The sequence below is a fragment of the Pristis pectinata genome, chromosome 13 (genome assembly GCF_009764475.1).
Source record: "Pristis pectinata isolate sPriPec2 chromosome 13, sPriPec2.1.pri, whole genome shotgun sequence".
In the NCBI taxonomy this organism is placed as follows: domain Eukaryota; kingdom Metazoa; phylum Chordata; class Chondrichthyes; order Rhinopristiformes; family Pristidae; genus Pristis; species Pristis pectinata.
Window position 1 is genome coordinate 16,233,089 of NC_067417.1, and position 14,181 is coordinate 16,247,269.

At 40.4% G+C, this 14,181-nt stretch overlaps 1 protein-coding gene across 1 annotated transcript; it reads left to right on the top strand.

The window, feature by feature from the left end:
• Positions 1–620: 620 nt before the first annotated feature.
• Positions 621–13,031, top strand: kcng4a (potassium voltage-gated channel, subfamily G, member 4a). The gene is made up of 3 exons (XM_052028684.1): positions 621–762; positions 1,599–2,388; positions 12,231–13,031. The coding sequence occupies exons 2-3, from the start codon at positions 1,636–1,638 to the stop codon at positions 13,029–13,031; spliced, it is 1,554 nt and encodes a 517-aa protein (XP_051884644.1). The 5' UTR covers positions 621–762; positions 1,599–1,635.
• Positions 13,032–14,181: the final 1,150 nt, after the last annotated feature.

A 14,181-nucleotide genomic window follows, 5' to 3' on the forward strand; every position in this document is an offset into this window, starting at 1 on the left:
CAGGGACTGGTTCAGAGCAGAATATTAACATTGCGCAAAAAATAAACGCTCGCATGCTTAATGCATGAAAGTGACAAAGAGATGTCTCAGCGTTTTTTAAGCTTATAGCGAACTTTGTCTGGGAGTGTCTGAATAGAGTTAAATAAAAGAGATTTGCAACCGAGAGTGTTGCTGGGTTCCGTTTGATTACTGCTACCGCATCGGGGAGACGGGAGCGCATCTGCCCCTGATCGGTTGGTCCCACTGTCCCGGCTTTCAGGAAAACCTCCAGAACAGTACGACAGCTCAACACAAAGTTTCGTCTGTGACTGGCCACACACTGTAAACGCTCGACTCCAGTCCCGTCCATTCAAACGCCACGCCCAGCCTGTGCCTGCTTCAGCCGGAGTGCGTTTGAGGCTCGTGTGTGGCCCTTCTCCCCGGCGGACGGCGACCAGCCCCATCTCTATCCACCCCCCGCCCCTTCTGCGTCCTGGGACCCCAGTAGACTGGCAATGAGCGAGGAGGATCCCCGCGCACCGGCGCGATCGCTTTGAAGACTGCCCCCTACAAGGAGTTGGTATCGGCGTCATGCTTTGAATCCTTGTATTTTCGCGAAGACTGGGGTGAAGCAAAGGCGTCTACAATTGAAGCCCAACATCAGGGGAAGTCTTTGCTGATAATAAACTTTGATTGTGGGAGTTGGTGGCTCCAGTGTGCTGAAACAGGCAAGAGATCATCCTGTGGATTTTAACATTGGATTAAACTGCTTCCAAAGTGACGGTAAGTTTCGTGATTGGAAGTCCTTTCTCCGCGTGGTCTTCAGTTCAATATTTTCGCTGCTAATTCATGATTAGAATCGCCTGCTACCAGCTCCTGGATGTCTCAGACCAGCCTCTCCCTTCACCGGCTCTGGCGCGCTTACTTCCACATCAGTTAGGTGAGGTTGAAAGCTTGCCACCAAAACGACAGGGAGGAGAGAGGAGGCTTTTCCCAACAGCAGCTTGCTCCTTTATCCTCCGTGAACCATGTTAATTAGGAGCTATCCGAAATTGTAAGGCACTTACGACCTGAAATTTTCGAACCAGCCCAGTTTATGCCCAGTTTAATGTTTAAGTCCCATTTGAATTTGCATCCCAGGGGTAAGAGAGGTGAGGTCGAACGCACCCGGTGCATTTCACTGTGGGTATGGTGAATGCCAGATCTACACTAGGAAGTTAGATTATTCCCTACCAAGCACATACTTCACTGGTAAACTCCAAGCCATCGAAGGAAGGGGACGTGGGCTCAGTCGGGGTAATGAACGCTTCGAGCAATTAAGGCAGATTTAAAAAGTTGAAGCTCGGCTTGCTGCTCTTGAGAATCTAATCAGTGGAAGTGGGACATACATCAACGAAAGAAAAATACAGAGAGACACTTAAAAAGTGTTGAAAACGCTCAACAATCAACGCTTCAGGTCGAGGACCTTCGGTTCTACTGTAAGTCTCTGCCACAGGACATTGTGTCCCCTTCTGAATAAGTCAATGCTTCTTGTTATATCTAAGTGTTCCGTGTTGGCTCTGACTATTGATTTTAAAGGCGCACAGATGTCTCCATATAACCCTCTTCTTTCTGCACAGATGACTTTGCCGCCCTCTGTAACGCACTGATTTCACCATGCCCATCATTTCCCGAAGCAGCGAAAACGACTACAGTAACCTGAGCGACTCGTCGTGTAGTACCTTGAATCAGATTGCTCCCTTAATTCACGCCGAAACTTCCCCTGTCAAAGGAGCCTTCTATCGCCGGTCGGGGTGGATCCGCCGTGCAAATCAACAGAGCCAAACAAACCAGAAGCAACATATCATCCTCAACGTGGGGGGAACCAAGTATTTGGTGCCCTGGCTAACTTTGGATGAATTCCCGCTTACAAGACTTGGGAAATTGAAGTTTTGCCGCAACTATGAAGAAATCGTGCAGATCTGCGACGATTACGACGAATCCTCCAACGAGTATTTCTTTGATCGGAACCCATGCGCTTTCCGCATGATCATCACCTTCATTTCTGCGGGCAAACTGCGGCTTTTGAGAGAGATGTGTGCCCTGTCCTTCCAAGAAGAGCTCGTTTACTGGGGGATAGAGGAGGCCAACCTGGAGGCCTGTTGCCGCAGGAAGCTCATTCAGAGAGTCCGAGAGGTGGCCAAGATCAGGAGAGGAGAGGAGACTGAGGTGGAGAAGGAGGAGGTCGATGCTCTGGTTGCGAGCGGCAAATTGGGTTACTACATGGGCAAACTGCGAGATATGGTGGAGAATCCTCAGTCAGGACTGCCTGGGAAAGTGTTTGCCTGTCTCTCCATTTTATTTGTCACTATCACAGTAGTTAGTCTTTGCATTGGTACAATGCCAGATTTAAGGTCAGAAGAAGACCGGGTAAGTCCCCTTATTTCAAAAATGCCCTGTCATTATATTTCGAAGTCCCACTGGTTTTTTATACCAATGGCGAGAAACTTCTTATAAATCTATATAGTTGCAGCATTTTAACATCTGGGTCACATAATAACTTCTTTTCCATTAAATGGCGTCCAACATAGTCAAATCCCAATGACGAAGTTATCTGGTCTTTTCAGAGAGTGACCGAGGCAAATAATGTATAGATTGGAAATGTATTTGACAACCGTGGTCGTTATAAGCCCACCTACAATCTCATTAACCATTACTGCAATGGAACTTTCTTTGCCTACAAATTGGGCCAATTTGCATATATTTTGTTCGTGCATATTGTACATAAAAGTGGTCCTCTGCGTGTTAGATCGTTGTTGGTTTGTGTCGCACCAATCGTGAAATTGGCCCGGCCACTTTGTAAGTGTGCGTGTGTCCCTGTGTGTGCGTATAAGAGGGGGAGAAGGAGAGAGATTCACAGGGCTGATGTTTGCCTGGTGTCAGTCACGCAGTTAATGATGTCATAGGTTGGGCACCACGCATTTCCTCCACAGTTGGTAGAAACTGGAGCTTGTGGAGGAAACCTATAATCTTGGTTACTGGCACAAATTCTAGCAGCACATCGCCCAGGGTCTCTGACCGACATAGAACTAAAAGGCCTGCACAGTCACACTTGGCATCTCCCAGTCTCATTGTTTTATGACTAGCATTGCAGGGAATTAATCAGTGGTGCTCTGATCACAACACTTTTGTTAATTTTTTTGCAAGCTGTGTCTGCAATCACTAATCCTTTGATCATCCTGCACATTGCAATGGCTTGGGGGTGCTTATGGCATGGGAGTGGATTGGGTCAGATCATCCCATGGCTGAGGAGTGGGGGTGGAGGGTGGGGGTTGGTGGGGGGAAGTGGATGCCCAGACATAAGGCAGGGTGCTGTGACCTTCCTCCCATGTATTTTATGTCACCTCCATGGCAACTGTTTCAGTTGCTGTATTGTGACTATCACGGAGAGGCTTCTTGAAGCACTAACTTAGTCGTCAACAGTTAGTGTGGCAATAGTGTGATCTCTGTGCTCTGCAGGCATCCCTAACAGGAATCGCACTGCTCCCATTTTAGTGCACGAACCTGCACCATAGCACCTCATCCCATTTCAGCACATAAATTTGTGCCATAACACCTGATCCTACATCAGTGCATGAATCAGGGTCACAGTACTTCTTTAAATATATTTTTGCCCAAAATAATTTTTTTTTCAGGAGATCTGAGTGAGCATTAATGCTATATGCAGCACATGTTTGGTGCACAAAAACAGAGTGAGATCTAATTTGTAAACGCTAGTGTCTAACACCACTTGCTTTAATAAGAATCCTTGCTTCTGAGTCAAACGAAATGAGTCCATCATTAAGCACCCTCACCACCTGGGACATGCCCTCTTCACGGTACTACCATCGGGGAGGAGGTACAGGAGCCTGAAGACCCACATTCAACATTTCAGGAACAGCTTCTTCCCCTCTGCTTTCAGATTTCTGAACTGTTCATGAACTCATGAACACTACCTCATTATTCCTCTTTTGCACTATTTATTTATTTTTGTAAATTATAGTAATTTTTATGTCTTTATTGTCTTGCTGCCACAAAAACAACACATTTCAGGACATATGTCAGTGATAATAAACCTGATTCTGATTCTGAAGGCTAGCATTGCAGGTACTACTCCGAATTCTTGAACATCAAATCTAGGTGGATGTTTCGGTGCAGTGCTGAGGGACTGTTGCCCACGATTCACCCCCACAGTGGCACTGCCGGTACTGCTGCTGTGCCACGGCTCGTCATCAGGTTGCAGTCTAACTTCCGGTGCTGTCTTTGTGGAGTTTGCATGTTCTCCAGTAGGGGGTTTCCTTATGGGAGCTCTGGTTTCCTCCGACATTCAAAAGACGTGTTACTTGTTAGGTGAGCTGACAACTGTAAATTCCCCCCTTAGTGTAGGTGAGTAGTAGGAGAGGGGAAGGGTGTTCATGGGCATTCAAGAGAGATTAAGTTACAGAGAAATAAGTGGGGCAGTGGGACTAATGGGATTGCTCTGAGACCTGGCATAGACTTGTTGGTCTGAATGGCTTCCTCCTATGCAATAAGGAAATATGAGAAATGAGAAAGTGCACTTTTGTCTGGCTATCCATCTCAATGCTGTTTATAAGGCCTTGTGCCTCAATTCTTTGTATAATACCATGTACAGGAATTTAAATTTGCTGGCTTTTGGAGGGCATACATGCACATTCTTAATGTTGTGGGGTGAAGGTGTGGGCTTGTAGGTGCAAAACCACCAATTTGGATTAGATGTGCTGTACCCCTCCCTCCATCACTTCCATCCTACCCTTGTGCTTCATTACAACAGTGACTGCACATTTAAATGCTTCATTGGTGGGAAACATTCCCTATTTTAAATATTCCCTATTTCTTCTTATTTCAAAATGTGTAGATGTTTCAACTGAACCAAATTAGTTGTTGAGAAAGAAACTTATAATAAAACTGAATGCTTTAATATGAAGATACCAAATTAGATTTTGATATTTCAAGATAAATACTGTACAATAAAAGAAGAAAATTTGCAGGCAGAAATTAAACAAAACTTTGCCATACATTAAACAGCCCAAGTAAGAGAAATTCAAGTTAAGATAGATTAATGGACAAATATGAAGCTTTCAATAAACTTTTCTTTTGAAGAACTTCTGAACTCGCGGTCCAGACAGATAGACTTCAGAATCTTTTAAGTTATTTAAGATTTTCACCTTTGACCAAATCTGACCTCCTTCAATCCTTTGTCAGATTAATGCCCATCAGATTAAAACAGAGAGAGAGATTTATCAGTGTTTAAGCTTGCAATGGAAGTTTAATCGAGATTGGCCAAACTGTTTTCATTTTGAACTATTAACACCAAACAAACTTTAACGTTATCTGCCCTTGACAGAATTGACCCAGTTCTAATAGCTGCCCATGTGTACTGCCAATTTTCATTTAAGGGTAATTTGAGTTATTCTGGATGAATGAGAAACATTGTTGATTTTTTAAAAAATGTATCTTAAGGTGTCTTCCTTGATGAGGGAGCATAAATCTAACAATTTTAGCCATGCCACAGCTGATACTAGAATCTGGAGCAAAAAACAAGCTGCTGGAGTAACTCAGAATGTAGAGTCTTGATGAAAGGTCTCAACCAAAACGCCCACTGGCAATTTCCATCTACTGATGCTACCTGATCCACGGAGTTCCTCCAGCAGCTCATTTTTGTTTCATGCCACATGTAGGTGGACAGAAAGTTTTAATGATTTTCATAAACAAACCAAAGAGAAATCTTGACCACCTCCTGAAGGTAGTATTATTCGGCCACATGCATGCTGAAGTTTATTTGTTTTGGCAATTACATTTTTCTGCTTGATGTGATTTTGCCTTTATACAAACATAAGTTGTTTCTTTCAAAATTGGTTCATCTGTATTTTTACCTAAAGTGTTGAAAATGTTTTAATGCCATAACATAATCAAAGAAGCTTTGTTAATGGTGAAGTCATACTGTAGGGGCAGATTTGTTTCCCCTTCTATTTTTGAGGCAGAAAACACAATCCAATTAATTTTGATAATTGGAACACATGCAAAGCTCTGAACCCCTATCTTTGATAAGTTATTTCAACGAGCTTAAAAAAGTGCTGGCTAGCATGCCAGATGGAGACACAAGAGACTGCAGCCAACACACAAAGAGCTGAAGGAACTCAGCAGGTCAGGCAGCATCTAAGGAGGGAAATGGGCAGTCGACGTTTCGGGTCAAGACCCTTCATCAGGACTCAGCGGTTCAGGCAGCATCTATAGAGGGAAATTGAGAGTTGACGTTATGAAGGCTCTTGACCCGAAATGTCGACTGGCCATTTCCTTCTACAGACGTTGCCTGACCTGCTGAGTTCCTCCAGCGCTTTGTGTATTGGCTAGCATGCCAATTCTTTTATAATGTTAGAAACATCAGGATTAAAATTTAAGGCAGTTTCTCTCTTACCTGTATGTCGAACATTTTGACATCAAAACCGAAAACCAGCAGCAAGGGACTCAGTGGTAGTAATCTTGGTCTTGGTCAGAGGTTTGGAACTTGTACACCAATGCATTACATAAACCTAACATAATAATTTAAAGCAATGCACTATTTTATTGTTGGAAGTGCAAATTTTTGGTGAAGATAATAAACCAAAGTCTCATCATACTCGGGTGGATATAATGGCATTTACAGTGCTGTTTGAAGAAAAATAGGTTTGATATCCTTATCCATTCCTCAACTAAACTACTTAGCAGGTTATCTTGCCATTTATTCCACTGATGTTTGTTGGAGCCATATCATGTCCAAATTGTTCACAACCTTTCCCTACAATAACTTTAATAACTATCCATCAAAAGCACTTTTTGACTGTGCACCATTTTAGCATGACCTGAGGTCATGAAAGTTTTTCTGTCATCAGCCACACACGGAAAGGGTCATACCAGCTCAGAGTCAACCACCTACACATAACTAGAGAACAGTGCACGTAATGCTTGCAAATACCCAAGGAGTTATACACTAAGTTTTGCTATCTCATTCTCTCACTGTCTACAAAGCTCACTGGAGCATCAAGGTACTCTGCTCTATTTTTGCCTGAGGCCTTTAGAAATTAATAGTCTATGGTCTCAAAAATCACATTCTTTCTCATTTTATGATTCATCATCTCATTAGTCCCTGTATCATCCACCAGTCTTCTGAGAGGGCAGGAGGTGCATTGTATAGGTACATTTTCATTAGATGCTGACAATGCTACAGTTTGAACTGAATTACCAGATACTTGGAAGTGCAGATACTTGCACTTTCACTGCTTCTCTTTTTGTAAAGAAATACATGGTATGTTTTCTTAAGATGATTAATAATTTTGTAACTTACAAAGCATATTAAACAAAGATTTTTGACATATATATTCGACTATATTTGTGGTCAGATCTTATATGTGCACCACCATTCTTCATTTGGTGAGACTTATTGGAATTTTTTTAGAATAAAATTAAACAGATATTCCAGCAATTCTGAATATGGTAAAAATGTTTAAGGTATGATGGTATTCAAATGAATAAATATTATGGCTGCTGGTGGGATATAAGGAAAAAAATCATTGAAGAAAGAATTAATTTCTAACATAATCACTGAGACATTATTGTATTATGCAGATTATTTTTGCCTGAGAATTTTTTTTGGAACATGAAAGGTGATTAGGCCTAGACATCAATTCATTTAACATTGAGCTGTCCCAACCACAACTCCTTGCCCCATTCTCCCTCCACAGATGCTTTTAATTGTCCCACTGTCCTACTTTGATTCCTGGTCCACCAATGCCTTAATTTAAAAATGTTCAAATACCTTCATGGACTCACCTCTCCCTTTCTCTGTAATCCCTCTGACCCTTCACCTTCCAGGATCTTTGCATTCCTCCTATTCTACTGTCTTGAGTATCCCTAATTTTCATTTCTCCATCTTGGACACACCTCTGGCTGCCAAGTTCCTAAACTCTAGAGTTCCCTCCCTACACCCGCCCACCTCTCTACCTTTATTTCCTTCTTGGAGAAACTTCATAAAAGCTACCTCAGCTGTCTACAGATATCTGCATGGGATTTGGTGTTAAATCCTGTTTGAAAATTGCTTCCATAATCATCTTGGGATGCTTTATTACATTAAAGGAATTATAACTTATTGTCATTAAATCATTATCTATATACTGCTGCAGCATTACATTAGTTCATAACTTTTATTTTCCAGATGAAATCTTTACAACTGATTTCTCCTCTCAGTCCAAGGTTCCTAATTACTAACTCATCTCTCCTGATTGTATCCTAAATATATTTTATTAAATCCTTCATGCTTCCAATCGGTCACCTCTAGAGTGTCTTCCAAGGCAAGTAAATTTATCCTCTTTCACCTTTCCTCACACCTGTATTGCTGATGCACAAAATCATCTACATTGATTTTGTTCAGCAAAATGTCAGTGAGCATGGCTAACTTGAAGTACTTTCACTGCACAATACAGGTTTCTCTGTATGAGTCATGCTATTGATAATCCAATGCACATCATTTTTATAGGATGTAAAAAGTAACTGTTCAACATGTTCAAAGATCAAAGTCACAATGTTGTCCCAAAAAAAGGAAAATCTCTTAATTTTTATTTTACGACCACAGCACTGAGTTCAACTTTTAAAATTCACTTTCTCTTATTAAAATCATACATGCTTTATTTACTTATAGTATTGTCTTTTTGTTCGGAACAAGCAGTTTTATCAATTACTTGATTAACATTCAGACTGTTTAATGCCTTTGCAGATTTTGCTCGGGGCTCATTACCGATCGTGCCTAGGGCTTTTCTTTTAAATAATCTTTTATGATCAGTTAATTGATTAAAGGAATTCCTGCAAAACTAGGCAAAGTAGAATTGGTTACTTCTTGTCACAGTATGTGATTGGAAATCCTGTTCCTTTTGATTTGACTGCAAAATAAATAAGCTTGGGGAGCAAATAGTAGCATATGCCACATTAAACTAAGGCAGAAACACAGAGCAAACAGCGCAGAAGCTGCTTTCACTTGAGCGTGGCAGACAGATGGAAAGCAAGACAAAAATTATGAATGAGGTTATTTTGCAATTGCACTAAATTCTACAACAGAAATTAAAGTAACAAGATTATTTCCGTTACTGATCTACTTAAACCATATTTTGGGTTGTGGCAACTTTACTTATTTTAAATCTAAGTTCCTCTCTGGTCTTCATGTGCTTTATTAACCTTACTTTCTAAGTACATATCTGTCTGACTTTTACACCCAACAATTCATTGTACATCTATATTCTTCTGGGACAACATTTTCACAATTCTTTTGAAAAATTCTTAGACATTCAGTTTAAAACTGCTTATTTCAAATCTGAGATATGCAAATGCATTTTTATATCTCATTGAAGAGCCTTTTTCAATTTCACAATAAAACAAGTTTTCACAAGGTTTCCTGCTGGGGTGAGATGCTTTGCTCCTTTAAACTGATGGAACATCAGCATTTGAATTTCCAGCTAGTGCCTCTATTTCTGAAAAAATAAATTCAATAAACTGTGAGAAAAGCCTTAAGCCTGCAGCACAAAATCACATCTGAAATACAGATGTCTCTTTCAACATTTCCCAAATTCTTAGGCATCTGTTACATTCAATAATTTTTCTTTTATGTTCTGTCAGTATATTCCACATTCAATTTGTATGAATAAACATCACTCCAAATGATCCAGAAAATAGGATTAATCTCTCGAGATATATCATTCACAGCAAGACTCTTGCCTTTCAATAAGCAACTAATATGTCATGTTGACAGTATGCCAACGCAGATTCCTGATACATCTGTTGTACAATATGGCTGACAAGCTTAATCATTAAGTACCCTGTACTGTCTGCATAGTATAAGTAAAATAACATTTTCATTGAGGAGTTATTTAAACTGAGAAAATAAAGTCATTTAACTTCTACATGTATTCTTTAGATAGTCTTCTCATTGTAGGCACTGGCCCTTTAAAACGATTTTAATACAAGCCATATAATATTGTTGAGGTCTCTACTGAGTGCTTCTCTTTCCAGATACAGCTCGAACCACAGTAATTGTCTTTACCCCATGATAATGAGGCATGCCATGTTAAAGTCTGTCACTAGTTTGACAACACAAAATCCACATTGATTTCCAGATGACAAAATGAGTTTGATTTCAATTGATTTTTATACCATGGAGGTCAATTAGTCATTGCAATCCCCAAAGCCAAAAACATCAGCCATATATCAGGATACGCTTACCACATCACACAAATCGGGTAATTGGAATTCTTTGTATGGTAAAATCAGGTTTCCAATTAGTAGCCTCGCAATAAATTCTTGTTACTCTCCTTTGGATATTCACTGGTTTTGATTTTCATTTTTTTCAGATTTCTGGAATTTTTTCAGTCATCCATGTGAATTGTTTCTTAAATTACAATGTTAAGGTTGAGGAGAATGGAGTTCATTGTTAAACTTTAAATTTTGAAGAAGTTATACAACTTCATGTGGATTACTGTACAATCAGAATGAATACAGTCTTTTTGCATTGTATTATCCAATCAAATTAAACAATTCCCATGCAAGGTTAATGTAAAATATCAATTTTGATTTATTTAACTCAATGAAGGACTGAATAACGAATTTGCAACAGTGCAATTATGACTTTGTTGTCATTTTATTGCATCAACAAAGCTAAAAGTGGGAGCAAAAAAAGAATCAAGCTAATGTTAGCCAATTAATGCATAATACATTCTTTTAACCTTCTGCTATTTTAATGGATGTGTACTTCCAATTAATATTTCATTAAACTCCCTTTATTATTAAGATAGCTAATATCTCCACAAGGATATCTGGGAAGTGATGAGAGAACATTTAAGAGCTTGCCTTCTAATAGCTAACATCTGTACAGTAATCCATGAATTTTCATTCTAGGTGAATGCTGGAGATGTTAAACCCAGGACGATGCCTGAGGAACTCCTTCTGTGATGTCTTAGGTTAAGTGTTTCCTTGAAGTCATTTTATCACTGGAGTTCAGCTCTATTGTCCATGGTGCACCAAGAGATTTGGAGCTAAGTAATGCCAGCAGAATCAAAGCAACCCAGTTATTGGAGTACAGTGATACAGCATGGAAACAGATTCTTTAGTCCATCAAGTCCGCACCAATCTTTGAGCACCCATTTACATTAATCCGGCACAAATCCCATTTTTATTCTCTTCACATTCCCGTCGACTCACCCCAGAATCTCTCACTTACCTGCACATTTGGGGCAATTCACAGTGGCCCATTAACCTCCCAACTTGTACATCCTTGGGATGTGGGAGGAAACTCGTGCAGTCACAGGGACAATGTGCAAACTCCACACAGGCAGCACCAGAGATCAGACTGAACCTGAGTCAATGGACTGTGATGTGGCAGCTCTACTAGCTGCAGTGTGCCACCCACTGTTGACTGCACCTCCATCACCACCAGTGATTAAGAAAACTGATTGGTGGGAATTGGCTAAATTGAATTCTTGCTGTTTTTTGTGGACAGGACCCAGTGAAGTAATGTCCTGCTTTGTTAGGGAGATGCCAGTATTATAGTTGCATTGGAATAGCTTGTTTAAAGATACAGCTAGTTTTGGAACATAACTCCTGAACATTACAGCCAGAATATCAGCACTACACATAGTCTTCCTCAAATACAGCACACTCAGTGGTTTCTTGATTTCCTATATCTGAAGAGCAATCAGAGCTGCAAATGCTAAGAGAACTTCCTGCTGTTTTATAAGTGCAAAATCCTTAATATTCACCTAACATGACAGATAGGATCTTGGTTTAATGTTTCCTCCAAAAGATTGCCTCATTCTGATTTCTTCAGAATTGTGCTGATGTTTTAGCACAGACGATATATGCTTATTTTTCTGAACCCAAGTCTTTGATTTATCAGCAAGAATACTATTACAGAGCTGTCTCGAGTTTAGTAGGCAGCTTCTGGCTATGATTTGCAACAAACCAAATGTTTGCCACCATTCTCTAAACATTAATAATGGAAGTCCTAATCAGTAATAAGTTTTTTTTTATAATATTCAAGATAAATAAATGATTACAAGATTTATCAGATAATAAGTGAAAAGGGAGAAAAACTTTGAATTAATGATATTCATAATCTATGAACTGTTCAGATATATTCAAATAATATATATTTTTATTACTAATGTGTATTTCTTTTTTTTGCATTTTGTCTGCAGGATAAATGTTCCCAGAGGTGCTATAACATGTTTATAATAGAAACCATCTGTGTAGCCTGGTTCTCCTTGGAGTTTGTGTTACGTTTTATCCAGGCACGAAGCAAGTGGCAGTTTCTGAGAGGACCTTTGAATATTATTGACATATTGGCAATTCTACCATATTATGTTTCGCTTTTGGTTGACAAAGGACCTGGCGACAGTTATAGATCTTCAGGAAGCAACATCTATTTGGAAAAATTGGGGCTAGTGCTCCGAATATTGCGGGCCTTGAGAATTCTGTACGTCATGCGCCTTGCCAGGCACTCCCTGGGGCTTCAGACGTTGGGTCTTACTGTGCAGCGCAGCATTCGTGAGTTTGGACTCCTGCTTCTTTTCCTCTGCGTGTCTGTCACTTTATTTGCACCGCTTGTATACCTTGCAGAAAATAAGACGGAGAAAGGAGGAGACTTCAGCAGTATTCCTGCTTCCTATTGGTGGGCTATCATTTCTATGACAACAGTTGGATATGGCGACATGGTGCCTCAGAGTATTCCTGGTCAGGTGGTGGCTCTGAGTAGCATCCTCAGTGGGATCCTAATAATGGCATTTCCAGCAACATCTATTTTCCACGCATTTTCCCGTGCATATCTGGAGCTAAAGCAAGAGCAAGAGAGGGCCCAGGCCCGGCTGAAGTGCATCGAAAAGGCAGCAAAGCACTCAGAGAATGAAGGCTTAAATGGCACAAACAATTTTGTTTCTGTAGACCCACAATGTTCCAATGAATTTATTGGTAAAGAGAAAAAATCTTTTAATTACTTGTAATTCAATGGATTGAATCATTATTGCTTCTTACTTGTGCTGAATTACAAGGAATGTACAGCACAACAACAGGCTATTTGCCCAAGTAACCTGTGGTGGTGCTTATGCTCCACACAAATCTTCTCCCATTCCATCTACCTCATCACAGACTTTCAGGATATCTTCCTTTTCTCTTTTCTCTCCTGTACTTATCTAGTTCCTTTCCGAATGCATCCGAGCTCTCTAATACGCTTTTTGATAGTGATTTCCATATGCCACCATCTTCTTAAGTAAAAACATTGTCCCTTATTTTCCAATTGGAATTATTAGTTACCATCTTGTACTTATGGCCCCTGGTTTTGGATTCTTTCATGGAAAACACTGGGGGCAAGCTTAATCCTCAACCTTGTGTCAGTTTTAGTGGGTTGAGAACTCAAAATGTTAAAAAACTGAAACTGGAATCCAATTTGCTTAAAAACTGCTCCCTTCCTGTTAAATAGAATGGCAGAAGAGGTAGGCAACTAATCCTTACCCTGGAAGAAGGTCATGTGATAAACCTTTTAAGGAAACACAGTGCTTCCATTTGTTTTAAAAAATGATGTACATTTAATTCATGTTGGGCAGAATTTCTGGGCCTTGAGAAATCCAGCAGATAAGAGAAGAGCCAATCCAACAGGAGAAAGGCTTTACAGCACACGCCTAATGGATCTGGAGAAGGACCAAATGTGTCCAACAAGGTTAATCTGTGAATCACTGCAATATTTCCAACAATCATATGCTATTTGCTTGAATTCTATCTTGAGAACTATCTGTACCCTACCCGTGTACTGCCCCACCCCTCAACAACAAGCTCCTCAAAATCAACAGGTCTGCTATCAAAAGTAATTTCTCCTGTGGCCTTCTTCAACCCTCTGAAATCCCTCTCAAGAAATGAACAGTGATCTCTCCTGCTTACCATTCTCTGCAGCCCCCACCAGCCCACAACCACCAGCTCCATCCTTAACTGTCATCTTCTGCCAAACATTATCTCCAGCCCAAGGGACAATCTCTCTCATCCTAACCACCTAACTCCCCTCCGTGGGATCTCTTCCACATCTGCTAAATGGTCTTGGCAGCATCACTCCCTTCCTCAATGCCTGCTCCTCCATCCAATGAGTAGCTAGTTTATCAATCC

Coding starts and splice junctions, on each gene's coding strand:
- kcng4a (XM_052028684.1), top strand. CDS start 1,636: ATGCCCATCATTTCCCGAAGCAGCGAAAACGACTACAGTAACCTGAGC. Junction 2,389..12,230: donor TAAGGTCAGAAGAAGACCGG/GTAAGTCCCCTT, acceptor TTTTGTCTGCAG/GATAAATGTTCCCAGAGGTG.